This window comes from Furipterus horrens, unplaced genomic scaffold (genome assembly GCF_987537825.1).
Source record: "Furipterus horrens unplaced genomic scaffold, mFurHor1.1.pri manual_scaffold_1, whole genome shotgun sequence".
In the NCBI taxonomy this organism is placed as follows: Eukaryota; Metazoa; Chordata; class Mammalia; order Chiroptera; family Furipteridae; genus Furipterus; species Furipterus horrens.
Window position 1 is genome coordinate 22,455,519 of NW_028327171.1, and position 26,504 is coordinate 22,482,022.

Consider the following 26,504-nt stretch of genomic DNA (forward strand, 5'->3'; position numbering starts at 1 on the left):
AGGACAGCAGATTGGGCAACAAATGGATGTCCTAGGGTCTTCACAAGATTTGCTCCTGGTGCCTCAACATTTATCTGACCTCTCCTAGACACTATCAGAACAGCCATAAGCCAGACTGATTATAGTGATTTTAAGAGAACGGAATGAAAATGTTGTGTGGTTGGGGTCAAAAAGCCAAGGGCTTCAATCGAGTTGGAGAGAACAAGCTGAGAACAGTTTTGCTCGTATACCATTCCCTAAAGCTTACTTTGATGCAGGGCAAGAATGCTCAGTGAAGAAATTCTGCTAGGGATCCAAATATATGGTGCATTGTTGTAAACAGATGCCTAACCTAATTAACATGTTTGACACTGAAATATATTGTGGCCAGAAGTTTTTCAAATATAGTCGAAATTGAGAAAGAAATTATTTGCATCGCATTTCCACTTAACTTTGTTGCCTGTTTTGTACATTTTCTTGGCTATTTCAAGAAGCCTCAAACTAAAAATGGACAAAACTATAAAAGATCCTAATTATCTGTGAATTCACTATTTGCTAATTTGCCTCCTGGCTAAAATTATGTGTGATCCCAGATTCAGTATTTGCAGTGAAAACATGGTGAGATTGGTGAAAGATTTGAGTTGCCATGCACGCATGTGAGCCTGGCCAAGGTCCAGCATGAAGACTGTAAACATAGGTCCTTCTCTGGGTCTATTTTGTGTCACATTTTTTTCACATTTGTATGCTTTTTGTTGGTTATTTTCCTGCTTAAAATGGCCCCCAACCATAGTGCTGAGGTGATGTGTGATGTTGCTAAGCACAGGAAGGCTGTGATGTGCTTTACGGAGAAAAGATGAGTGTTGGATAAGCTTTGTTTGGGTATGAATTGTCATGCTATTTGTTCTAAGTTCAATGTTAATTCATTAATGATGTATGTTATATAAGATGTCTTTAAGTTAAACAGAAACGCACGGAAAATATGATTATGTATTGATTGGTTGATGAAACTGTGATTAGAAGCTCATAAGAATCTAACTGTGTTTCCCCAGTGATTCAGTAATTGCTAATTTTGGTTTAGTGGTGACTTTCTAACAAAATTCCAGTGAATAATGAGAGTTGGCCATATTTGTTTTGTAATTCCCATGAATGGCACTGTATTCTCACTGGAAAGCATCAGTGACCTATTAAATCTAGGGCGCAACACTAAGCCTACCAAAAAAAAGTGCCACAGCACAAAGCTTTATGCTATCCACGTCATTTGTGGCTGTGTCAATCAGATTAATTTCAGGTTTCCTTTATTTTACTGACAATTTCCCCAGAAGCTCTTCACACATGCAGAACTTTCTTTAAAACACACACACACATAGGACCAGAGAACTAGCCTCTAGGGAATATACATATATAAACATTGAGGTACTTGTTCTGTACCTGTTTGTACACACAGACTCAGGGAGAAACGCTGAGACTGAAAATCTACCTTTGTATGGGGAGGGCAGGAAAAGGCCTAAGAAAGAGGTTGACAACTCCGACATTACATCAAGTGCCATAAGGGAACTTACATATGAAGTGCTTCTTGGGGTGGCAAGATGAAGGGATATCCTCAGTGCTGCGTGGCAGGTGCTAGAGAATTATATACTACAGGGCAGGATGGGTAAGTGTACCAGGGCATGACCTTCCCCAGGTAAGGAGAAACTGCCTTGAGTTCTTGCCTGGTAAAGAACAAGAGCCTGACCCAGGAACCAGCATGCTCTGGGGCACAGGGGAAGGCTCAATTAGACCATCTCTGAAGAGACTTATGGAAATCAGTCTCTGTTCTGGCCTGCATCTAGCTTTGAGGTCCCTCAGCGGTCATGTCATAGAACAGTCTCTCCTTCACAGTATAGTACCCCAAATCCCTCTTGCAGTTAGCATGCTATTGATGTGATTGGAAAGCAGTGCATGTAGGTAGGAAAGGGGAGAACCTTGCAGCATGAGAGCCATTGATTGGCAGACTAAGGATGATCTCCTCTTGCTGTAGACATGCAGCAGGTTCCAGAGTAGCTGGAATCCCGCCATCTCTAATCATGTTCTGGGAACTGGTAGAGGGGTCATGCCTCAAGTCTGTTGCCTATGAGGCTGAGGAGACTCTTGAGAAAGAGAGAGCTCATCTTAAAGGAGCAGAGAGAGTCAAGCTCAACAAGAATGTCCCTTGAATAAAGCCATGACAATCAGGGAAGAGAAGTGATTCTGAATATAGTGCAGGGTTTGCTGTAGTAATCTTCCCCCAACCAGGTCCGCTGGTGCTCGTGGTTCTCAGGAGAGGGGGGCATGGAGGTAAAATCTAAAAGAGCTCTTCACCTCTAGGCACAAGGAACCCTCCTCAGGACCTCTCTAAGACAATGGAAGGTGAAAGGGAGGTACCTTCCATGCACCAAACAGCTCCAACATCAGAGGGAACTGGATTGTGCATGAGGTCGAGGGCAGGAGGCTGTGGAGCAAAGTCGGTGTAGTAGAGTGGAGGCCTGAGGCAAGTGGGCTGGTACACACGTGTGTGGCTTCCTGCAATGCTGTGCTGGGGACTCATGGAGACTGAAGTGCACTTAAAAATATGGGTTGTCATGATGTGAGCCCATTCACACTTACAGGCCAGAATGGCAAGAAGGAATATGCCTGATTCATCTAAATGGGACCATCTTTACTTTCTGATATTGGGTTCTCTTGTCCTCATTTTCCATGTTTCTCTCTTGTCTGATCTGATTGTTCTTCCCTGACTGCTCACTAGAGCCTACTCAGGAGGCCTTTAAAAAATGCCTGGCCCACCTCTAAGATTGTGATTTAATTGATCAGGGGTGGATCCTGGGCATCAGCACATTTAAAATGCTTCTAAGATGATTCACATGGTTAACCATGGTTGAAAAGTGATTTTTCACTCTCCCTAATCCAGTGTATTCTATCCAAGAAGAGGTTAGGCAGAAGCTGCTCACACCTTGGGAAGATGTACTCCCAGATGTGCCTTTGAGTAGGAATGGCTTCCATACCACTTTCCTGTCTGCTTATCCAATGTGAAGAATTCATTCATTTTTTCCCTTTCATTCTTCATGGCCACTACAGCCCCTCCAAGTCCTGATGCTTCCTCCTGCCTTTGACCCAGCACTAGTTGCCGGTGACAAGGCTGACAGTGGGAGGGTCGGGAGCTGTGGCTATGGGAGTGGCAAGGAGAACAGTAGGTAAAGAAGAGGGCAAGGCGGGGAAAGGAGGGGTAATTGGGAAGAGGCAGAAAAGAAGAAAGCACAAGTTACTGCTTCTCATTTATTCTCATCTGCCATATCCAAAGTATGATAGGAAGAGGATGAACTCAGAGGCACAGATATTTAAGTGCAAGTTCTGGTGCACCGTCATTTACTAGCTGCTTGATTTTAGGGAAATTACTTAATCTTGAACAGCTGTCTGCCCCTCATCCCACCTTCTTATCTATGGGGGATACAGTATTCCCTCACTTATTGCAGGTATTACGTTCTAGACACACCCCCCCGCAATAGGTGAAAATACACGAAGTAGGAATCTTACATTTATTTTAGTATTTATATATATTTTAAGACTTTATAAACCCTTCCCACATACTTATAAACTGTTCCCAGGTCCTTATTAACCTTTCCCACTCCCTTATTAACCTTTTCCACACTTTATAAACACTACTTATATTCTTAAACATACTCTACACTCTTAAACCTACATAAATTTAACAACACACATACACAGTACCACAAAATCCCGCGATATAGCGAAAAATCCACGATAAATAATTAAATATAATATTTTTTTTAAATCCTGCGATATAATGAGGCCGTGATAAGTGAACCGCGATATAGAGAGGGACTGCTGTAGTTCCAAGATCCCCAGTGAATACCAGAAATTGTGGATGAGTGTCAGACACTATAGATATTATGTTTTTCCTCTCTATACACACAAACCTTTTTACATAAAGGAAGAACTTTATGGTTTCTCTTTGGCATATCTGAATTGCCAGCATCACTATTCTTGCTTTGGGGCCATTGTTCAGTAAAACCAGGGTGACTTGAACATAAGCACTGTGATACCCGGACAGGTAATCTGCTAACTGAGGCGGCTACTGACTAACGGGCGGGAAGCATCTACAGCAGATACGTTGGACTAAGGGAAGATCTGGTAGAGATGGATCGGGATGGTGTGAGATCTCATCATACTACTCAACAGTGTGCAACTTAAAACTTATGAATTATTTATTTCCATTTAATATTTTTGGACTATAGTTGACTACAGATAACTGAAAGCATGGAAAGCAAAGCTGCAGGTGAGGGAGAGTGCTGTACAGCTAGAAGGCGGTGATCCTCAGGGAGGCAAAGCAGGTCTGCCTGATTTAAGGAGCCCAAACACAGCCCAGTTTATACAGCATCCCCTAACCCATGCCCACGTGATAGACCCTTGGTAACGAATACAGTAATTAATAACTTCCCAGATGGGAGTTGGGCTTGTTTTTTAATTCCTAGAGTCAAATAAGATGGGAGAATGTTCCAAGAAGATTAGTTTGGAAAATAATGGCATGTCATTTATTATCAGCCTAGAACATTCAGAATTGTCATTCATAAGAAATAAGCTCATTAATATAAGATTACTTGTCTTTATGTGACTATTTTCCTAAGTTAAAAATAAACTTTTTTTCTTATTGTGAAAGCAGTACGTGTTCATCTAATACAAATTGGAAAATAAAGATAAGCAAATAATACAAAATTAAACACACTCATAATCCCTCCACTCAGCTGTAACTGCTGTAAATGCCCTTTAGACTTTCTGTACTTTTATACGTATTTTTAAAAATCATGGTATGCTCACTCTTTCACCCTACAAACATCTGGTCAACAGCACTCTACAGCAGTATGTTTGCCTTTACTACATCCATTTTTATATCTACTTATTAAGGTGAATAATTGTGTTTTTAAATCATATTTATTTACTCAGAAGCCACAGACTCACAGATAAGGAAACATCTGAAGAGCCCAGGTGTGGCTATGTAGAGAGGTTGAGCAATTCAAAACAAAGTACAAAATATAAAAACAATTACAACCAGTTTGACAGTTGTGTGTCTGTTTCCTACGGCCCTTCTACCCACAAGTCTACAGCTGACTTCAAAGAAAAGTCAGCCCAGAGGAGGTCCGGAGGATAAGGTATGAAACCAGAATCAGACCCACGATAAGAGATTAAAGGAAGGTTGATCAAAGACCCAGCATAAAAGTGCTAGCCCATGACTCGCCTTGGCCCATGGCCCCAAAATATTCATCAGAACAGAGAGCTCTCTTTGAAGTGATTGGAAGCACCCCTACCCAGATGAGCTCTCTGGTCAAAGGGAAATTCAAAAAGGGGGCACAGGAAGGAGTTTGCCAAGTTGCCTCTTCCTATCGCTTGTCTGCATGTCCCTCACAAATTGTTTGAATGCTGCATCTTTGATTTGTTGTCCAGATGTAAGGAGTTTAGCTGTACTGGGTATCGAGTGAGGAATTCAGCCTCAGAAGAGAGGGATCATCTTTGTTCCTCGTGGGAGATGCAGGAGTAAGAGAAGATCTACAACCGCCACTCCTCCTTTTTGTTCAGAGTGTCTAAAAGGCCATGTGGTATTTCCAAATAGGCAATAACACTTGTTCTTCTACTAACCCATTGTTTATTCCCTGCTCTCCCAACTGGGAGTTTATTGCTCTTTGTGGTGTTGGGACATAAGCCACTCATTTCCCCAGAGAAGGAAAGAAAACAGAAGTGCTTCCCAAATGGCGCTAGCCTTTGCAACATTCAGGTTAAATTTATAAAAGTGTTGTGAAAGACAAGCGTTACATAAAATTGCTAAAAATGTATGCTTAGAATATCTTCAGTTAGCACTTCTTTCAGGCCCCGATTTTCTGGTTTTTCACTTTACATGAGCATCTTCTGTGTATTTAGAATCTTTATTTTCACTTCCCTTGTCATTATGTCTTCATTTTCTTCCAAGTTCAAGGGAATTACTTTTTCTCTCTACCTTTTTTAGATCAATTTCCTAATCTTTGCCTGAGGTTTTGAGTTAGTTTCTATAGACAAGGCTGGTGGAGCACCACGTTAGGCAGGGAGAGAACTGGGATGTGCGTTTCCTCCTTGACCAGAACCATGGTCCAGCGGAGGAGACTGTGGGTTTTCAAACAGAAAATAGTGAACATGATGCCAGCCGATACAAGCTTTCTAAGGACTGTCCTTCATGAAGGAGGATTTGAACTGGGCCTCGAAAATGCGTGGAATTTCAAATGTGAAAAAATAAAATAAAATAAGAGTATTGTAGGAGGAGTTGATGTAACATGGTCAAAGGTGCAGAAGCAGAAAACTATAAGGCGTTTCACAGCAGAAACTCAGCACATTCATTTAATTGGGGCAGTTGGCTCATATGAGAAAGAAGTGAGAGAGAAGTTTCACTAGGTATATTAGGGTTAGAGTATGCTGTGGAATGTGAATTTCATTATGAATGGAAAAGGATTATATTGAAAACCTGGGAGTAAAAAATGGCATGCTGAGTTGTTATGACCATTAATCTGATGGGGACACCGGATGGGTGGGGTGGAGAGAGGCCTGGGGCCATAGCTGGGTGGAAGGTTAAGAGTAGAGCCTGAAAGGATAAGGGGCCTGAACTGGAAGGATGGGATGGACTCTGGAGAACCTGAAATGAGAACTGGTTTGATGTGCAGGAGCGGGGGAAGGGCGTGTGGGGGAGGAAGAAGTTACAGGACTCAGATGATTCGGGAACATTGTCACACAAACATACTTGCACACCTTTTTCTGAGGTGCTAGGTGATGGGTATACAATGAGGTTAGCTTAAGCTAATCATCAGAATGGTTATGAAGACAGACTAGGTATCTACAATGAGGCACCCAAAGTAGCTTCATCTCAGAATTAAAGACTGACTGAGGTCGTGAGCTGTCCGAGAAAGAAAAATTCCCTGAAGTTTGGAGTAATGGAAGCTTCAAAGGAGAGATGAGACATAGCTGAATCTTGGACAATGGGGACAATTTGGGGAGAATGGGAGGAGAAGTTAAAAGGACAAGGCGGGTGGGGGTGGGGAGAAGCAAAGTCACAGGGTAGGGAAACAGAGAGGTGTCTGGGGCACATAGAGCAACCCCTCTGGTTGGCGCAGGAGTTTGTATAAAAACGCAGAGAGGGAAAAGGGGCTGGTAGAGACTTTTGGTTGGTCTAGTAAAGATTTAGAGGCCAAGTTAAGGAGTTGTAATTTCACCTAGGCAATGTCAAGCCACTGACACATTTGAGCAAGGGAGTCGCTGGTGCGGAAGGTATTTTGGGAAGTTTAACCTGCAAAAGATGTGTGGAATGTATAAACGATGGGAGATAGTACTTAGCAAGGTGAGTAGTTGGGTGACTCTAGACAAAAAAGAATGAGGATGTAAACTAGGTTGACATTGATCATGGAAAGATTATAGAAAGAGACCAAGTTGTTACCGAGAAGCCCAAGGGCAAGGGAGAAATAGTTTTACCCAAGGTTTCAAACATGAGAGGCCATGAAAGCAATTGTCACATATATCAAAGTATAAAAGTCTCGGGAGAACTGGTCTAGAGGCACCCCAGACAGTTGGAGCCTGAGACGGCCACCAAGCAAAGGGATCTAGGAGGTGGTTAGAAGTGGGGGCTTGAGGCTCGGCTGGAAAACAGACCTCCCACTCCAAGGTGAAAAATTCCACACAACACAACAGTTGTGGGAGGTTTTCAATTAAATTATTTAGCCAGACAGTGAAGTATTTTCAAAATCTTATTTGAGAACTTATCATCTCTTGGTACAGATGAATTCTCAATTGTTCTGTTATCTTCCTTGCAAAACAGTTCTCCTTGTCTGAGAAAGAACATGGGGAGAGCAGGGGAAAGGTTGTTCTCACTGTTCCAGTTATAGAAATTGTGGACATTGGGCCTCCCATATGTAATATTCTTCCCTTCAGTGGTAATAATTCATATTTTATGCATCTTTCTATCAATCGCAGCACCTAGCACAGTCAGTGTTTTGTACCTGGTAAGCACTCAGTGTTGGTTGATTTCCATTTTCATTGCAGTGCTCAAAGGTAAAAGAGTGGACATAAGAAAAACTAACAGGAGTACAGTCAATTTTATAATGACAGAGTCTACATAAACATGCAAATTTGATGTCAAATTTGAATTGCAAAAGTTTTGTAAGCAAGGTTCAAGAAGCAATAAAGGTATCTTCAGATCTTGACTAAAACGACAAAAAGCCATTAACAATCCTTCATCCCTTGGAGTTGGAGAGACATTCAAAAGTCACAGCACCTCGAAGAGCAGAGTCGGCAGCTAAAATTGTCAGAATGAGTACTGACTTTGTGTTAATCCCAAACCCAGGACATCTAAAGCAGATCATATATATATACATAAAATCTGAGATAGGAACTAGCAAGAACCTATGTTATTTGGGGGAGGGGGTAAAATGGAGACTGGAAGGCCCCAGACCTTTCACGAACAAGACCAATCAGCTATAGTAAAGGAAGACTCTACATAAATAATATCCATCATCCCACCCTGAACTGACAGTTACAGGTAAGAAAAAGAAACACCAGGCCAGCTGACTTGCTCATATAGAGGCAGCAACATGCATTTTTCTCCCTTCCAAACTACTTAAGAGCTACACCCTTTGTTTTATCTCATCATTTGTCTGGTCTTTCAGCTGCCCGACTCATCCAGAACATGGACACCACCGCAGAGCCTTGTTCAGACTTTTTCAAATACGCCTGTGGAGGCTGGTTGAAACGCAACGTCATTCCCGAGACCAGCTCCCGTTACAGTAACTTTGACATTTTACGAGATGAACTAGAAGTCATTTTGAAAGGTTAGTGAAGTTTATGTCTATGCATCAAAGACGTCTCTCTTAATCTATTCACTTTTTGAGATCCAGCTCTTGGCTATTGTGAGTAACATTGCACAGGATTAGAGTCAGTAATCCCTCCTGATTATGTGGACCACCATCTAGTCATGCTGAGGCTGGTAGACACTGAATTGGAGATGCTGGCACCTGTTGGCATTCCTGCTCTATTATCTATAAGCCCTATTATCCCTAAAGATGGCATTTTTATGCCGTTATACAGAAGAAAAAGAATTAAGCGATTTCCACTAAACACTATCTCCCGGGTTTTCCCATCCCAGCCCTGTGCTGAAGTCACTGTAAGACATTACTAAGACTTGCCTTCCCAGAGTAGATGTATTTTTTTTCTAAGCAGCTAAAACATTCTCCCTGGGAAATTGAGAAAGTCGTGTCTAGTACCCTACCATCCTCCATCCTGCATTCTCCTCTAAATGTTACTTTGTAGAAACAAGTTTTGTTATTTTCTAACATCCAAATAAGTAGAATAATTTATTCAATTTATTTGGAGCATGAACAGTACAATCCACATAAAGAGGATTATTTTTCAGCCATCAAGAGGAGTATCATATTAAATTCCAAATTCCTCTGTATTGTTATTTGTTTTCTTTTTAATCTCAATTTGAAACCAGAGTAACTTATCTGTGGCAGAGCAGTACATATCACTGTAAAAAAAAGAAAAGAAAAGAAAAGAAAAAAAGATAATCTAGTCAGAAACACTTTCATGTAACTTGGCTGCTGAAACTAACTCCCAGTTCTGCACGAAGAATAATGATTAGGTAAGGGGTTTGGTTTTTCCTGTAGGGTTTTCGCATGGGACGGGAGTGAACATACATACAAAGAAGCAAGTTTGTTGCTGAACCTATGTTGAAAATGTTAATTACAGCTGCGAATGAGCAATTATATTAATACATTTTCTTGAATGCCTCATTTCAGATGTCCTTCAGGAACCCAAATCTGAAGATATAGTAGCAGTGCAGAAAGCAAAAACATTGTACAGGTCTTGTATAAATGAATGTAAGTGTTCCTCATTAGACTTCACTAAGAGTGTGCTAAAATATGCATAGGCTTCTTAATAAATTTATTTTCATTGTTTTCAAAAGCTGCTATTGATAACAGAGGCGGAAAGCCTCTACTCCAACTGTTACCAGATATATACGATTGGCCAGTAGCCACAGAAAACTGGGAGCAAGTATATGGTAAGGCAGTTTTCCTTCTTTAAAAAAAAAAAAAAAAAAAAAAACCTTCCAATAAAATCTATGTTGTTATTAAAGCTAAAGGTAAAGCTTCTAAAGATGTACTTCATCTTTCATTGCTTTAGGTACTTCTTGGACAGCTGAAAAAGCTATTGCACAACTGAATTCTAAATATGGGAAAAAAGTCATTATTAACTTTTTTGTTGGCACTGATGATAAGAACTCTGTGAACCACATAATCCATGTAAGTTTGTGTGGCTGTCAGCCAAAGTTACCTTTAAATTGTAATAAGACTTCCACACATATGTTGTTATTGATATTTAGAAATAATGCGCATTCTCATTTGAATTCCATGGGCAAGGTGGCAGTAAATGAATTCTCTGTCCCTGATACCTGGATTTTCTCAATTTTGAAAGTATTTTCTTAATGCTGTGTTTTAGGGATTCATCTCTCCTTTATGCTTCCTTTGTTTTAGATACCTCTCCTTTCGTAAGATAAATAGGAAATGAAAGATATCAGTCCCTTCTTATTTAGAAAAAGCACCTGATTTCTCTGTGTGTTCATGAAAGGAGAGTGGTCTGGTTTACATAGTAGTGCAGTCTGGAAACCAGACGTCTCTAATTGTTTCCAAAGAGAACATAGAGAAGGGATTTTTGAACACAGTTTTGGTTCTTGCTAAAGAATGTCTGTACCTTTTTCTCAATTAAGGTAAATAAGATGCCATTCTTTTCAAATGGCTTTGTTAGATTTTTTTTTTTTAATGTAAGCCATTCATTTAGGTTTATCTAAAGTGTCACCTAAAACAAGATTTATACGTGAGCATGTTTGGAACAGACTAAAAAATGTATAAAGCTTTTATTCATTCCCCTGTAAAAGAAACTAAACCAAAAGTCGCAGGTCACAGAATTGTATTTACGTCACTATTGCATAAATCTTCATGGTTATTTATTTAAAATTATGGAAGACATTGAACCCAGCCCTCTTCTATAGTGGACCCCTTCCCTCCCTTCCTAATGTCTCTCCTCAGGATCTCAGATGCCAGCAGCCTGCATGGTCGTCACAAGGGAATTTTTTTTTTTTTAAAGGAAGATCAGGGCACTTCTTGTGGAGATAGCTTCTGGCTTTTCCCATTCCAGTCCTCTGCATGATTTTCTTTTGTACTGACCCGGTTCTTCCTGCTAGGATCCTCACTTTAACCCATAAATGCTCTGGTTTGGCCCTGTACCCATCTTTGTTTTCCCTTCAGTGGCTCAAAATATTTTATTATTAAATAATAAACCAAGAAATATTTATCCATGGTTGGCTATATCAAACTGTTTAGTTGAGCATCAAAGATACTTTATAACAGTTTCCCCTGTAGCCCTGACCAGTGTGGCTCAGTGTATTCGGTGTTGTCTAGCAAAGCAAAAGGTCGCCTGTTCGATTCCCAGTCAGGGCACAAGCCTGGGCTGTGGGTTCAGTCCCCGGTTGGGGCGTGTACAAGAGGCAACTGATCGATGTTTTCTTTCACATCAATGTTTCTCTCCCTGTCTTTCTCCCTCCTTTCCCCTCCTTCTAAAAATAAATAAATAAAGTCATCTAAAAAAAGTTTCCCTGTACCCACCTTCTTACCAGGCAGTGCATAGGAAAGAACCTCACAGAGCTCTGAGTGTGTCCAGGTAGCTCTCACCGGGTATGAAGGGGAACTAGGCACCGCAGAGAAGACCTGAGTTGCGTCTTTCACACGCTCAGCTGGCAGGAGGGTCTGCTGAAGTCCAGAGTAGAGCAGCTTTGGAGAGAACCATGGAGGCATCATCTTTATCCCCCGGGGTTAGAGGATCTCAAAGAAATCTCTGGCAAGATTCCACTAGCTAAAAATTCTAGACTTACCAGAGAGGTTTTCCACTTTTATTTTTATTCCATCCCAATTAAGGGTTTGAGAAGAAGAGAATGTCCCCCCAGGGGTGCATATTATAGAATATCAGGAAACAGAATATTTTGTAAATGTATAATTTAGAACCTCCCCAGTCCTAGATGTTTTTGTTCACCTGCACCTTCTGTTCTGCATTAAAATCCTCCCCAGTATATTTCCTGTTCAAGTTTTCTTTGGTTTTCCTCAAATATCTGCAGCATAATCTCCCAGATTATCTAACCACCCATCAGTTTAATACTTTGAAGTATTAAACCATTTCATAATTCTGTATTTGCTCAGTGTGTGATTGTTACCCTTATAAACAGCAAGAACACTGGGGTCTTGGCTCATACATAGATAGTCATGCTGATATTTTGTAAACTGTTCTATATCAACTGATTTATTTTCTTCTTTTGTATATTTTTCATAGATTGACCAACCTCGACTTGGCCTCCCCTCCAGAGACTATTATGTATGCACTGGAATATATAAAGAGGTAAAAAAAAAAGGAAAAAATTTTACCAAAATAAAACTACAGAATCATCTGGTGTAAACTTACAACTAATGAAAAAAGCTAAAACCAAATATGTCTTCTTTAAGTTCTTTACTCTAGACAGATACTTCAAATCATACTCAATAATGAGCTCTCTTTGATAGAATAAATATTCTCAGCAGAATGAATGAAGGCATTTTTAAGAAACTTGAAATTGTTTATTTGTACCTTGATTTTTTGTACCTGTCTATGACCCATTTTGAAAAGTCAATTTCAAATACTTTAATTCCCCTATAAATTGGATCATTTGAAAAATGAACAGATTAATCATGGTCTAGGGCAATACCAGTGAGGACTAAGGAGTGGTCCAGTATGAGACACATCATGCTCTGTAGTACGCTTCTGGAGCCCTCTGATCTGACTTTTCAGGTGACTACCTAGGGCATCAGGTTCAGGCAAACCTTTGCAGCCACCTTGTGACCTTAACATTGGTCAGCTAGCCAGGGGGTGTCATTCCCCACAGAACTGCTGGGTGGTCTGGAGGGCTTCTTACTCTTCCCTAGGCCTGCCTTCCACAGGCTGATGATTATATGCTCTTGCTTATTGACATGAAGGAACAGCAGGAGATAACTTGGCAATGTGATATATTATTAGATATTTTGGGAAGCTGTTGGTTCTATAAATGTTGTCTTCGTATGTAAGTTAAGTTTACCTTTGATGATCCTAATGGGTCACAGTGTAGTGATGTGGTAGAAATCAGCCTCAAGCTGAAATTATTAGCTAAATGTGTTTATGCTGAGCATATATTTTGTGTAATTAAGTTTAAATAACATGGAATTCATTATAAAGTAATTTCTTTTGCCCTTTTTTATTGTTGTTCTTCAACAGCTGTCCTAATAGTTCACAGTTGCTCTCCCCTGCTCCACCTACCACCTACCCCCCACCCCTCACCCCCAGAGTTGTCCACGTCCATGGCTATTTATACTAGCTCCTTGACTAGGCCCTTCCCGTTTTTTCCCCACTTGTAAAGTAACTTTTTTGAGTGGCTACACAATACTGAAATGAAGATAAAGATATATTATAAAAGGTCACAATAGCACAATCACGTGGGCGGGGGATTTGAGTTCATTACAATCTAGTTACTGTGTGGGTTGCAACTATTGGCTTTATAGGCTGTCCAGCTGCTTCCTATTGCAGAGTTGAGATTGATTGAGGAATTTTGGCTCATTATACTACACTTTTCATCATCATCTACTGGAATGTTTTTCATATTTAGAATTATGTCCTAAAAACAAAGCAAATTTTTTCAGTCCTAAAAATATACATATATTTTTATATTTTTATATTTCTGATATGAAGTTATCTGGCAGTTGATGTACACATTTGATGTGGTAAGTTTTCTCATTTGTTGTTGTTTTTCCAAAAAGCTGTTGTTAAGAAGATGGCGTGTTTGTGCATTTTACATTCACTGCTATCTCATAATTGAGAACAGGTTACAAATTGGGAATCACAGGCCTGAGTCTGATATAAAGGCATTTTGTTTAACCTGCAGTTTTTTGTTTGTTTGTTTTTTAATTTGGATTAGTTTCCAACATTTTAAAATGTTGGAAGATTTGACTTGAGAATTTAGATTTCTTGATAAATTAGTTGAACAGGGCATACCTAGGCCTGCAGTACCATGTGGCCGCAGTCAGCCCGAGCTGTGTCATGTCGTCCCCTTTAGGCAGGTCCTTTTCTCTAGGTTTGAGGGGTTCTCACCTGTATGATTCATTGATTTATGTTCACTTTCTGGTCCCTGAGGCATTTGAGTTTGTAAATTAGTTGGGTCCTGGCTACACGTCAGTAACAAAGGGACCTGAAAATACTGTAGCTCAAACAAGAGAGAAGTTTATTTCTGTTTCCTGTTATAGTCCCCAGGTAGGCAGGAAGTCCAGATGAGGTAGGAAGCTCTCTTCCATGAGAATGACCAGGACCACAACTTTCTTTGAGGTCTGACCTTAACACTGTTCTGTATGAGTCAAACTGGTCAAAGCTGGTTCACGGGTGCCATATTTGCATTTCAGGCCACAGGAAAAAGAAAGAGGGAAATTGGTAGGCAAACCATTTCTCTTTATATAAGTGATGAAGAAGTTGTATGCATTTCATTTGTTAGAACATACCCATGTGGCCACAACGAAATTTTAGGGAGGCTGGGAAATGTAGTCTTAAGCTGGGCGGTCATGTATATGCCTTGTTAAAATTCAGTTTGGGGGAGGAAGTTTCTATTAGCAAAAGAAGGGGAGCTTGAATGCCAACAACATTTAGCAATCTCTGCCATAGTTTGCAACCACTGGTCAGGGAAATACTATATTTGCAGTCAAATAACAGAGTAAGGATCAGTAATATACTGTATTTATGGAATTTATTGTCCCAGAACACTCGGCAAAGCAGTAATAGAACCCCAGGTAAAACTTTCATCTTTGTCTATTGCTCCTTCCATTACATCTTTCCAACTTCGTTAGAGTAGGGCTCCATACTCATAGTTTTTTAGATGAGAAAATGATTTCGAGAACTCAGAAGCACTTAGAACCTGGAAGTTATTATCAACCAAATCACGTGCCATCCAATGATCTGGATTAGACTAGCAAACACACAGCATTTGCTGCCATGACGACATTCCATAACTATGGCTAATTGGTCAGCACACTGTATCCTGCTGACCTCAGACCACAGAATACTTCTCAACTCAGTGCTCTGAGTTCCAAGCAACCCATTGCAGTTGAAGGCAGTTGGCATAGGAGAAAAAAATCTGCCATCCTGGAAGTGGGTAATCACTAGAATATTTCTGTACCCTTTCCCTCTTTTAAAATCCGTTTTTGGGGAAAGAAGGAGTGAATTTGTTTAGACATGGGAAAAAAAATCCAATTTTTTCCTTATTCCCTTCGTGATATTTGCTACTATCTCCCAGTCGTCACCACCTGAAATTCCTCACATAGTTTCCTCTGCATCCCCAGCCAGCTTTCAAATACAAGCTAATTCGAGTTTGTCAGCTACCTTAAGTATTTTTTTTCCTGTTTTATTGCTTCATGGGGAAAAAATGGTGAAAAGTTTAGGATAACAAAATAATATCTAGTGGAGAAGTTATGTGGTAGAGAAGTTGAAAAGCTGGAAGAAATCTTTTTTTTTTCAATTATTTATTTATTTATTAGTTTTTTGTTTGTTTAATTATTTTTAGAGAGAGGGGAAAGGAGAAAGAGAGGGAGAGAAACATCACTGTGTGGTTGCCTCTCACTCGCACCCCCAACTGGGGACCTGACGTGCAACCTAGTCATGTGCCCTGACTGGGAATCAAACCAGCGACAGTTGGTTCGCAGGCCGACGCTCAATCCACTGAGCCACAGCAGCCAGGCCCTGGAAGAAATCTTAATATCATTGGATCAGTGTGTTGCTGATCTGAATTGATTTTCTCACTGATTAACTTTACATCTACTGTTCCCTTTGCCTGGAACACTTCACACACACACACATGCCACCTGCCCGGCTCTCTGCCTCTTCTTACTCTTTATATCTATGTTTCAATTTTGCTTCCTCCTGAAGGCCTTTCTTGGAACTTTTGACGAGATACCCATATTGTCCTATAGCACCTAGGTTTCTGTATACTTTTTTTAGTTAGTGTTACTTCTTTCTAGGAAACTGTAAACTTAGTGGGAGCAGTGCCATATCTCACTTATCCTTTGCTTTATTCCCAGGACCCAGATCAGTTTCTGGCCCTTAGTAATCATAAAATAAATATTGTGGAATCAGTGAATGAGTAGTTGAGAAAGAAGATGGCAAAGAAAGGAAAGGAAAGAAGAGGGGAAAACCCAGTTTTGTTAGGGATCCCTCCTAGTTGCACACCTTGATTCTTGAGCCAGTGTGAGCTCTAGGGCACCCACTGCTAACAGAATACACTTCCTGAGTATCTTATAAACCATATACCCTTTTTCTTCTTTCCAATCGCTGCTACAATCAATATTCCTAAAATATTTACATTCAGGGAGTCTCAGACTTTTGCAGTCCACAGTATCTTATTGAAAATAACCAAGACACGTTTTGAAAACTGACGTGAGGTCACCACCTTTTTTTTTTTTTTTTTTTAACCAAGAAAGGTGCTGTCTTTGACTGGAGAAGCTTGGATTCTCCACCTTCTGTGCAATGATTTTCAAACTGTAGTGTGGAGTCTGGTTCTGCAGATATGCCTCAGGGGCTCCCAAAGAGTGAAAATGTTTTAGGAGTGAGGATAAAATACTTGCAACACCGCTAGGATGATCAGAGGCCAGAAAGAGATGACCAGGAGCATTCTCTAAGCTGGACCTATTCAGGAAAGAGCACAAGCTAGAACTGAGTTAAACCTAGGAAGGATTTTGTTTGCCCACTTACCCAAAATCCAGGCTGAAAGAAACTGCTGTGGGCTTGGGCTGAAAAATAATAGTCTGATGCCATAGGAAGTGAGTGAGACTTACTTAATATACCTAAAAATTAACTTCATTTAAAAAATTTAACGGATACTCACTGAGCTTCTACCACGTGACAGTTATTTTTCTACACAACAGGAATGTCAGGCAAGTAAAGGCAGAAAAGGTACTTGTGCATATGGAACTCATGTTCCAGTGGGGAAAGATAGGCAATAAGGAAACAAGTAAATTATTTAAGGAAATAAGATAAATGGAGATACTAGTCTTATAAAGGAAATAAAATGAGGTAATATAATACAAGGTGAATGACTACAATAGGGGTAGGTGGATAATTTAGATATAATTTTATTTGTTTTAAAACAATTACTCTGACTGCTTGGATGACTTGATAAAACAGATCCTACAGGGGAAACTGCTAACCTCATTTTGCCTTTCTGGGCACCAAGTGACTAATAGTTAGGAGGTGTCACCCAGTCCAGGTATCTGTAGTAACAAAACATAAAGGTGTTTTTTAACTTAGGATTTAGTGACTATGACAAGAGAGTTTTTTGAGATTGACTGAACCAAGTTTATTAAAAAAAAAACTACATGCAGCTTCAGAAACATAGGCAACAAACCTTAGAAATTACACAATAATTTTTCATATGAATCTGCAAGTTCTCCAAATAGTCCCCATGATGACCCATAGTGGATCCTTTTCACTCCTGTGTTTCTCCTGCTCTGTGTCTTCTGTGCGTTCCTTCAGAAAACTGTGTAACTCTATTAAATATTCCCCAGCATCAGTGGCTAGGAATAGTAGAGTTCCAGGACTTCTCAGCCACTTCATGCTTCACATTATGTTGGTTTTCTTCCGCAAAAGGGGACGGCAGGAAATTGGTAAGAGCTGGGTGTCCTGGAGCAGAATCTTTGGGAGTGAAATTCCTGATCCACAGGTCGTCGGCACACTAGCATACCCAAATACCAGCCAGTCTGACAGGAGGGCTATCTGTTCGTCCCTGGGTCTTGCTGTCAACTTGCTAACAAAGATTCTGAAGTTTGAAGGACAACAGTCAAATGGCATTGCTTTCTTCCTCTTCGGCAAATCCAACAAATATCAGCTTTTGTATACAAGCAGGAGGAGCCCAACTTCTTAACAGAACTAATGTGTAAATATCATTGCTTCATCCTGCAAAATGAAGGTAGTTCTAACTAGAATAATGAATCATGGTGTTGGATGTTGCTAAATATCATCTCATTGATACTGTGTTACCCTGGCTGGTTTGGCTCAGTGGATTGAGCGTCGGCCTGCGAGCTAAGTGTCGCTGGTTCGATCTTCCAGTCAGGGCACATCAGAGAAGGAAAACTCTGACTCCAAAAAACCTCCGCTGCCTTGCGGCATACCTCTTCAGGGGAAAGTCTAGGGGAGTAAACCCCGACAGAAAATCCGGAGCCGGAGTCCCTAAGGCGGTTTGACGTTGTAGTCAACACCGGCAACTCCTGCGGCGCACCTGAAGCCAAGCTGTATTGACTCCGTCTTTCCCTTGGACCCTTCAGCTGCGAAGAGAGGGGGGGTCTGCTGCATGGGCAACAGCAGACCCTCCATATCACCCTGCCCAGGCTCTGTAGCTTCAGCTTCACTGGAGAGGACACTCCAGCATCATCGCAAGATGTCGATTCAACACGGGAGGAGACAGATACCGTGTCACTCCCGAGTCGGACTGCACAGCCATTCTCGGCGGTGCAGATAGACTCTTAAGAAGCTACACCATCGTCTCTCGAGATGGACAGCTGCCGAACGAACGAACGAACGAACGATACTGTGTAATTAAAAACTCACAAAACTATTAGGGATTTTACCCAACTATGTCATCTTTTGAGCTTGCTATTATGAACACTGGGATTTACAATGTTTTATTTTTAAAGAAAAGACTATATAGCTACTTAGATGGGTTTCTTTTTCACAAGATTTGCTATATCAAGGCTTGAACTAAGGTGCCTTATGATTCAAAGAAGATAGCTGACTTATCCTAATAACTAATTGCTGTCTTACACACACACACACACACACATACACACGCAACTGAATTTCAATTTTAAAAATACTCTGGCCAATGTACTATTTAAATGTTTAAATATGTGTTGATTACTTTTTCCCCAAATTCTGACAATTACAGTCATCTGGCATTTTATACATTTAGAAATAGCTCAAGGGAGGAAATTAAAACCTTAAGGACGAATCATATCTTGTAGAAAGGAGCAGTGAGCCTGTGTTCTGATAGCTGCTGTATAAATTTGGAAGCTGGAGAGAAGGTAATCAAGGTATTAAGACATGTTTTACTCAGTCCCATGAAATAGTTGACAGGTAATGAAGCTCATTAAAGGACGTAGTGTATTCCAAGTAGCAGTATTAAATATTTAAGCATCCCAGAAGCTCGTGCTTCCAGTTTTCTGGGAAACTTGACCAGCGCCGTAGACGAGAAGCACCATCCATGCTTACCTTACACCAAGTTCTGTAGTCTTTAGATACATCTATAAGGATGAAGATACTGGAGTACAATCAGTTTGCAGAATCAGTTAAGTGAAAGAGAGCATTCTTTTTATTGTTTAAGAAAACAATATGACTAACAAAAAGCATCCAATAGAGTAAAAAAAATCTCAGTAGGTTGATATTCAAAAATTCAAATTACCATTTTCTTCATAGCCAGTAGCAATTCCCTGATGAATGTGAATGAATTTATATGATTTGAAATACAAGTAATTCAAAAACACAGCATGCTTATGTTTTGGAATAGTTGGTCCCATGAAGTATGAACTCAGACATAATTGTTTACTTCAAAGTGAAACAGGAATTCTGATTACCTTTGAGTAGGAAAAGATTGGAGTTGACAAGAATTCACATAAAAACGTTCTATTATCTTGTACATTAGTGATTAGGTTTTTAATAGAGACTCACAGCTGAAAAATAGTTTGTTTTATAGAGTATCAAATCCATGGATAGAGATGCTAGCTAGACAGCCCCAGCATCACAGAGTATCCATAGAAGAGGGAACCCTCTCCCCAGGGAACTGTTTACTTAGCATTTAGTAAATGTCACAGAATGCTAATATCTAAACCTTATGTAAAGGTGTCCTCTTGACTTTCAAGCTGATAATAACTGTACATTTTGCTTAGGTTATTGCTTGATAAAATATTCTCATTTCCATATGAGTTTTGTTAGTTTAATCCCCTTAACGAGTCACTGCCAATTCAGATGTGCCTTTGTACTTATAGTGAATGTAACGTACCCCTATCACTGATAATCGATTAGAAGAGCTATAAAACTCACTTGAAACTGTGGAAGTGTTAAGCACCGGATAGCCTTCCTCTGCGTTTACCCTCTAGCCAGGTCCTAGAAGCATAGATGTGCCCATCGAGCCCATAGCCGTTGTAATCATGTTGCTGTCATCAAGCTGGTGTTGGGAACTTGAGTTTTGAGTAAATCTTAATAAGGTAGGATCGTAATGTATCTTAACAGTTGATATATAACATTGACTAAATGGCAATGGGTTGAGATTTATAAAAGTGGCGTTCAATTTCCTGGACTTGATGCCACCCTGAACTTAAATGAAGTATTTATATATTCTATAAGGGTTTGAACATACACACAATATATATATATATATGTGTGTGTGTGCATGTGTGTGTGTGTGTGTGTGTGTGTATGTATATACGCAGAGAAAACCTGAAAACCTGAGAAAAAGAAATTTGGTAAAGGAATATATTAGTATTTAAGAAAAGTACTAGGTTATTGTTTATCTAGTGTTTTATAACTTCAGTCTTATTAAGACAATTTAAAACAATTTGATTAGAAGTTGAAAATTGCAAAACATTCATAACCAAGTGGTTATGAATTACTTAATACTTTCAAAGTGATACCTTATTGTTTTGCTCTAATTCAGGCACAATGACTTTCTAAGAATTCATGCCGGTCATTTCTCTCAGGATTTAGGAAAGGATATCTATTGTATTGTGCTTTACCTGTTAGCAGAAATTAATACTGAATTGAAAATAAAATTTTAATTTTAAACACTGTGATGAATATGTGGAAGATTTGTCAGCAATTTACTGTTACTTATTTCTTGCAGGCTTGTACAGCATATGTGGATTTTATGATTTCTGTAGCCAAACTGATTCTTCAGGAAAGAGGACTGACCAAAGATGAAAACCTGATTTCCTCAGAAATGAAAAAAGTTATGGATTTGGAAAAAGAAATTGCCAATGTAAAACACATTATGTCTGATATACTGAATAATATTAACCACTTTTTTCTTTTCTCACTCTATCATATTTTAAGGATAAAAGGTGCAACTCCTTAACCAAGTGATAAAAGTACTTAGTTTAGTAAAGGATCGTTAACTTTAAGAGAACCTTTGAAAGTGTAGAATTTTATAATAAATTGGGTCCCTGACATCCAAGAGACATACTAAGCTTAACAAATATTAAACTAGATATACTTGATTAATAGGTAATAATTGCCTATTATAAGAGGATTACATCATAATTCTAACTACAAACTGTTGTTGTGATGTCCTTGAAACTCAGACACACTTGATTGCTAACTCTTCAGCAATCTTGATAGATACAATTTTACTTTTTTTAAAGTTTATAGTGATTCCAGAGATTATCTCTGTCCCTTTGCTAAGTAATATTAGCCCCTGAACATGACCACATGACTGTGTGATGTCACCGAGTTCTGTCTGTTAGCTGCTCAGTTCTGTGGAGGTCATACAGGAAGAGTGGATCAGCAGAGCCCAAAGTGGATATTCATGAACTTCCTCTAGCTCCATGTGAACTCTGGGAGTCTGAGTTGGCATTCCCTTGTCTGGATGCATCTGCAGTCTCAAGTGAGAAGCTTTGTTGAAGCAGCATCCAGGTTATTGATTGAACCCGTGTTCAGTTTCAGCCTCGGCTCTACCGGGCTCTCTCTGACATTGCAAACAACTTTACTCCCAAATTCCATCTGCTTGTCACTGCCGTCAGAATCTTGAAGACTGAAGAGTTTTAAAGGCAGTTTTAGCTTTCCTAGAACTACAGGCAACCAAAAATCTCCAGTCAGAACCAGGCTTTGCTTGCAGTTGCAGTGGGATGACTGGAAGCTTGATGGGTTACATGTGGCTCTGTGTTGAAAACAGAATTATTAGAGGAGAACAGTTTATTGTACTGGGGTTTTACCACTTGCCCCTTCCTAGACCATGTTCTCCTTTGATCAGCCTCTGCTCTCTAGTAGTTGTATCTCAGAATTATTTGTGTCCATATTTTCCCTCTTCTCTTAGACTCTGAAGTTGGGCTGTTACCTGAGTCATCTTTGCATCACCTGTGTATCTCTAACAGTGTGCAGCTTATTGTTGCATGCAGGAGATGTTCAATAAGTAATTTTTAAAATAAAGGCATAAATAAGTGACCTAAAGGGGAAATTGGAGCAATTGTCCCTGAAAAACAATTTTCATTTTAAACTTTTACCTTTTGTCTCTTCTCACTTAAAATTGCTTTTACTCATTTTGGCCACGCATTGGGAAGTTATTATTGCATTTTTTTTCTTTTGATTTAATGAAAAAATTAAAACTAGATGTGGTTAAATATAGAGCACTCAACTGGTTAGGCAGGGTGGAAGGACAGTCACAAAAGTGTAAGGTCCAAGCACTCTCCTCAGATAACTTGCAACCTAACTAGGAGTTTTCTCTGTTTTATTTGCTTTCAATTCTTGCAGAAACCATTGTGGGGTCTTTTTCTGTCTGAATTTTAACTGGGACACTGAATGGCAGTGGTGGGTGGTGGGAGACAGAATTTGAACAATAAATTGGAGGTGACTAGGTTCAAAAAAGTTATTATAATATGACAAGTACAGCTGAGCTGGCCATTGGCCATAAAAAGAAGCAGGCCTACAAATATTGCTTATGTGGTTTGGCTGTTCTCAAAAATATAAAAAGATTTTAAGAAATTTTATACTCAGCGGTGCAGCCAAATCTTGATAATGTTACTGAATATACTTAAAGCCTCTTATATTACACTTTCCTTTCTGATGTGACAAAATAAATTGCAAAAAAAAACACAAACAGAACTTAAATCAAAGTATATTTACCTATCCCATATCTCCTTTTTCCTCAAATATAGTTATATTTTTCTAAAGAATTCTTAGTTCTAAACTAATGAGCAAAAATTCAATCCATAGGCTACAGATCAACCTGAAGATCGAAATGATCCAATGCTTCTATATAACAAAATGACATTAGCCCAGATCCAAAATAACTTTTCACTAGAGATCAGTGGGAAGGTAAGTAGCATTTTATGTAGTCTCTTATTGTGCTCTTTCTAAAACTTATAACATTGAAATGTTAAAATCCAATGATTTCTTATTTATTGCAGTAAATTGAATATCAAATGAATTTAGATGGCACCAACCATTGGACTTCATGACAGAACCTGACAAAAAAAATATTTGAAACCATTATATTTATATTTAGTTAGAGGGAATTTTAAAGGTAAAATTCCTTTAAAGCCAGATATGCAATAATGGTGGGAAGGATCACAGAAAAGGGTTTGGAAAATATTAAAACTGAAAATCCTTTTGAAAGACCATTATATAGCCATCAGAGTTGGACAGTCAGCTAATAGAAGCACTTGATTTCCTCCTAACTCCTAAAAATATTAATTTATTTATAGAAGTTGCTTTGTTCTCATTAAGGCATCTGTGGAGGTGTTCAGAGCAAGAAGGGAGAAATAGAACTTAAGAAATAAGAAAACTGACTCATAAATTTTATTTATAAACAGCAATTGACATCTTTTTGCTTAGTTGTAATTCATTAACTAGTATTTAATTATCTCTTTCAGAGGCTATTCACATGTACTTGTGTATTTAGTTGAGGCACACAATCAGGAAATAAAGCAACAAGCATGGAAAAATCTACAAACTCCATTTAAAAAAGACAGGGTTCTGACTTTTGGTATCTCCAAACCTAGCTTCTGAAGTGTAAAAACTGCATGCATATAGACCCTGTGTTGACAGTGTTTTGCTTGGCTTCTTTGGACCCTCTGTGATGTATCCATTGAATATAACTTCACTGTGCCTCTGCTATGGCTGTAATACGCTTTCATTTACAGCAAGATAGCCTCTGAGATATATTACTGTATCTGACTGGATGAGTTATTAATATTCACTTCTAAAAGATAAATTCTTTATACCCATTTAAATTTTTGCATAATCCAAGGAAGTTTTATTTTTAAAGCTAACTTTAAAATATTGATTAGATTAAAAAAAAATGACATTGAGCCTAATTTCTAGCTTAGAGGCTTTGTTTTTGTTCTTAAATGATTGACTTAATTCTACTGTGAAAATAATCATGTTGCAGAACTAATTTTTATTCAAAACCAGTTGAAACAATTGAAGGAAAATCCCAAACAAGTGTCCGACTGACAATTGTGATAATTATATTGTGAAGCAGCCGACACCCTAACCGCGTCTGACCCCTAACCATAATTGAGTGTTGGAATCAAGAAGAGAAATTCATAATTACTGAATGTTTTGTGCCTACTCTTTTCCAGCCATTCAGCTGGTCAAATTTCACAAATGAAATTATGTCAACTGTGAATATTAATATTGCAAATGAGGAAGAAGTGGTTGTTTATGCTCCAGAATATTTAACCAAACTTAAGCTCATTCTTACCAAATATTCTGCCAGGTAGGTATATCAGAGTGCCCACATCCACAGAGTTTACATTTAATATCACTCTTTAGAAGCTTTGCAGCCTCATCTTTTCTGTTGCTGGGTGGTGGGTTTTTTTATACAGAGATCTTCAAAATTTAATGTCCTGGCGGTTCATAATGGATCTTGTAAGCAGCCTCAGCAGAACCTACAAGGAGTCCAGAAATGCTTTTCGCAAGGTGAAGAAACAATCTCTCTTTTCTTAAGACTTAAAACATAAAGAGATACATGGTTATGAAGGTGCCATGTACACTGCTAGAATGTGGTGACTTTGCCAAAAGACAAAATGCCAAATGTTGGTTGTTTTGCTCATAGGTAAGCTATGATGTCTAGAAAAGACATCATAGAAAAGCCAGTTTTTATGCACTTTGCCATCGTATGTTTGTGGACTGTGGCATCATGATTGAAAAGCCCTGCAAGGATATGCATTTAGTTATGTGAGAATTTCATGAAACATACTGGCTTGGTTTCCTTCATGTGTTAAAATAATCACAGGAATATCTCAGGTAACATGATTTCTTAGGTTTTTATAGCACACTAGCTGTATACACAGATGGACTACATTGACATGGACAATCCACTGAGAACACACCTACCTGGAGACAGTCGTAATGCCTTCTATTAGGCTGTACCTACATTTCAACAGTCGTCACTTGAGTCCCGTTGTGAGGGGCTAGGGAAGGAGCAATTGAAAAAGGAGAAATCCTGGCAAACGATTGGTGTCTAGGGCTGGGTGGTGTCATGCAAAGGAAGTAACTCCCTGATGGATTGTAATCTTTTGTTTTCACCCTTTAAAAATATATAGACACATTTTTAAAATTAAAGAATGTAAAAAATGCTGCTTTGCTAAATTTCCCTTACCTAAGTTAGTATCCCTTATTGGTACTTAAATTTATACAAATTGAGTTCTTCTAAGTACTGGAAGTTCAGTGAAAACATTAAAAAACCAGGAATGTGTGGTTTATTTGTATAGCAGATTTCTCCCCTGTTGTGTTTATTGAACATTATTTCACATTTATGTTTGTTCAGTGGTAACAGTGTTCTTTTTTTTGTTTTGTTTTGGGGAGCGGGTGTTGCTTTTTTCTAAAGCTGTCTAGGAAGATATTAACTTGTAGCCAAAAATTCTATGGGGACAGGTACGGAAAATATACCTTATTTTTAGATCATCTATAAGTAAACAATCAGATTGCATTTTATCATAAGCAAGAGCCTGCCTAGTGAAGAGAAGCAATGAATACTGCAAGAACTTAGGAGACATAAAGACTAGAGTCCTGAGAAATTTGTACTCTTACTGTGCTCCAGCCGTCTTACTCTTGATCAAACACCATTTTCTTTTTCTCTCCCATAGGCCCTTTATGGCACAACATCAGAAACAGCGACTTGGAGACGTTGTGCAAACTATGTCAATGGGAACATGGAAAATGCTGTGGGAAGGCTTTATGTACAAGCAGCATTTGCTGGAGAGAGTAAACATGTGGTAATGTTTTCAGCACAGTACATTATCAGTTATTTGTTTGCACTGATGGGCAGTTCCACTAGTTCATAATTTGGCTAAAATTGTATTAATTGTCAGGAAAACTCTGATTATTTCACAGTAAATTTCATCCTCCCTCTCCCAAGGGTCTGGTTATGTTTCTGACTCTAATATTGTTTAGTCCAAAGCCAACTGTCCTTTCTCCAGAAGGAGTAGATCTGGAAACAGTCACATGTTCTAGTGTTATAGTCATTTATAAGTTCCTTTGTTAGCAAAATTGACCAAGAATTAGTGTTTTCTTAAAAACCTAGAAAGTAAACCCAGGTTTACTGGAAGTGTAAGAAATGTACTCCATTTTTCATTGTTATTGAAATGAAAACAATGGAACTTGAAGGTACGGTGAAAGAATCTATCTAAATGCTA

General features: G+C 39.0%; 1 protein-coding gene across 1 annotated transcript in view; it reads left to right on the top strand.

Moving 5' to 3' along the window:
• The window catches only part of MME (membrane metalloendopeptidase), an 86,713-nt gene that overhangs the window by 20,476 nt on the left and 39,733 nt on the right, over positions 1-26,504 (top strand). The window contains exons 4-13 of the mRNA XM_090273040.1: positions 8,685-8,846; positions 9,813-9,893; positions 9,980-10,075; positions 10,198-10,316; positions 12,394-12,459; positions 20,993-21,127; positions 23,077-23,178; positions 24,447-24,583; positions 24,693-24,786; positions 25,956-26,084. Coding sequence (XP_090129166.1) covers positions 8,685-8,846; positions 9,813-9,893; positions 9,980-10,075; positions 10,198-10,316; positions 12,394-12,459; positions 20,993-21,127; positions 23,077-23,178; positions 24,447-24,583; positions 24,693-24,786; positions 25,956-26,084 — 1,121 coding nt within the window. The remainder of the gene's footprint in view (positions 1-8,684; positions 8,847-9,812; positions 9,894-9,979; positions 10,076-10,197; positions 10,317-12,393; positions 12,460-20,992; positions 21,128-23,076; positions 23,179-24,446; positions 24,584-24,692; positions 24,787-25,955; positions 26,085-26,504) is intronic.